The 1,591-nt window shown below is 53.4% G+C and overlaps 1 protein-coding gene across 1 annotated transcript in view; it reads left to right on the top strand.

Moving 5' to 3' along the window:
• Positions 1–848: 848 nt before the first annotated feature.
• Positions 849–1,591, top strand: part of EMH_0065470 (uncharacterized protein) — a gene marked incomplete at both ends in the record, with an annotated part of 1,739 nt that continues 996 nt past the window's right edge. The window contains one exon of the mRNA XM_013498384.1: positions 849–1,586. Within this exon, the coding sequence (XP_013353838.1) occupies positions 849–1,586 (738 nt within the window). The remainder of the gene's footprint in view (positions 1,587–1,591) is intronic.

The following is a 1,591-nucleotide window of genomic DNA, read 5'->3' as shown; positions in this document are numbered from 1 at the left end:
CGAGTTCTCGAGCTTACAGGAGGACAATCTAGAGCTGCAAAAGAGTCGAAATACGTAGGATAAGTCTCCCCCCAAAGGCAGTTGACCTCCTCTCCCGTCCCTAGGCGGACTGACCCCTGTGGAATCCATTCCATGCACGCTAACTGCAGCGGACCCACCCCGACCAGTAGCAGCAGCGGCAGCAGATATAACAGTTGCTCTCTGGCTTTAATCAAGGAGAGAAGTGAACTGCAATGTAGGTAAAGACTTGAAGCAAAGGTTTCCCCAACAGCAGCTGACCTCCTTTGTAGCATGAGTTAGCGCAGAGTTAGCTCAGGAGTCTCCCGACGGTTTTGGCATGCTGCGTGTAAGTGCTTGCAAACGTTCTACAAGTTCGTTCAGAGGCAAAGCACGCAGCAAAGGAAGCTTCCCTGAAGCTTCCTTTCGTCCACGCGTGGGGCTGGCTTGCGCTGCCAGCCGCAGCGGGGTGCGCTGCAACCCCATTTCTGGCTGCATCCTCCCCGCGACACCCTGGCCCTGAGCTCAAGGCCCAGGATGCCTAGGGTCCGGCGAAGGAGGTCAGCTGCTTTTGGGAAACTCTTGCTTTAAGCCTTTGCCTTCATTGCGGCTCGTCTCTGGTCAGATAAAGGCCAGAGAACAAGCGTTACACTTGGTAGCACCGCATGGTTCATCGGCAAGGTGCGAGCCCGGGCCCGATCCCCACACGCGTGAGACCAAGCATAGCTGAAAAGCAAACGATCGCGAAGAATATATATAAAAATTTGTTTTGTCCGTTTATTTATATCGAAATAAAACCCATTTCCCTTGTAGACGAAACCTCTCCCAATTTCAGCGTTCTCTTCGGCAAAATGGAGGTTGACTATGAGCCACTCACAGAGGGGGGGTCTATGCACGGTCCGGAACCCCACGAAGCGGAAGCCAGCTCCATTTCGGCATCCAATTCTGGAGAAAATGCATTCCTGCCAAAAACGATTCAAGAGGAGTGCCTCCGGCTGTGCCGTCCCACGCGATATGACGGGCGCCGAGATGTAGAGGCTTTGGGGGAGTTCCTCAATTCCCTAGACCTATACCTCAGCATTCAAAATGCCCCAGAAGAATTCCAACTCCTCCTCGCCTCTTCCTTGTTAGAAGGGGAAGCAAGGCGATGGTGGCAACACTTAAGCAACGGCTCCACGTTCCTGGAGCACATCAGGTCCATGCAGCCCTTCCGGGACGCGCTACGTTGCACGTTTATCCCGTCGTCCGCAAGGGAGCAGGCAATGGCGGAACTGAGAAAGCTTGAACAGGGAAAACTTTCAATAAAGCGCTATATTGAGAAATACCAGTCCTTGGTGAACCGAAGTCCTATGGTGACCGCGGAGCTCCACTACAATTGGTTTATTGCGGGGCTGGAACCCGTAGTGAGGCAAACAGTGACTGGCTGGGCCACAGACAGGGAGATGAGGGGCGAAAAAGTGGAACTCGCTGACATGATGGAATACCTCCGCAGAATTGAAAGGACACACGCCACATCCACAGCCTTAGCTGAAAAGCAAGAAAGCGGGCCTGGGAACGATCCCGATTTGGAGCCAATGGATATTGGAGCTGTGAG

Source organism: Eimeria mitis, genomic scaffold (genome assembly GCF_000499745.2).
Source record: "Eimeria mitis Houghton genomic scaffold, Emh_scaff3388, whole genome shotgun sequence".
NCBI lineage: Eukaryota > Apicomplexa > Conoidasida > Eucoccidiorida > Eimeriidae > Eimeria > Eimeria mitis.
The sequence above is the reverse complement of the archived record's forward strand: the minus strand, read 5'-3'. Positions and strand labels throughout refer to the sequence as shown.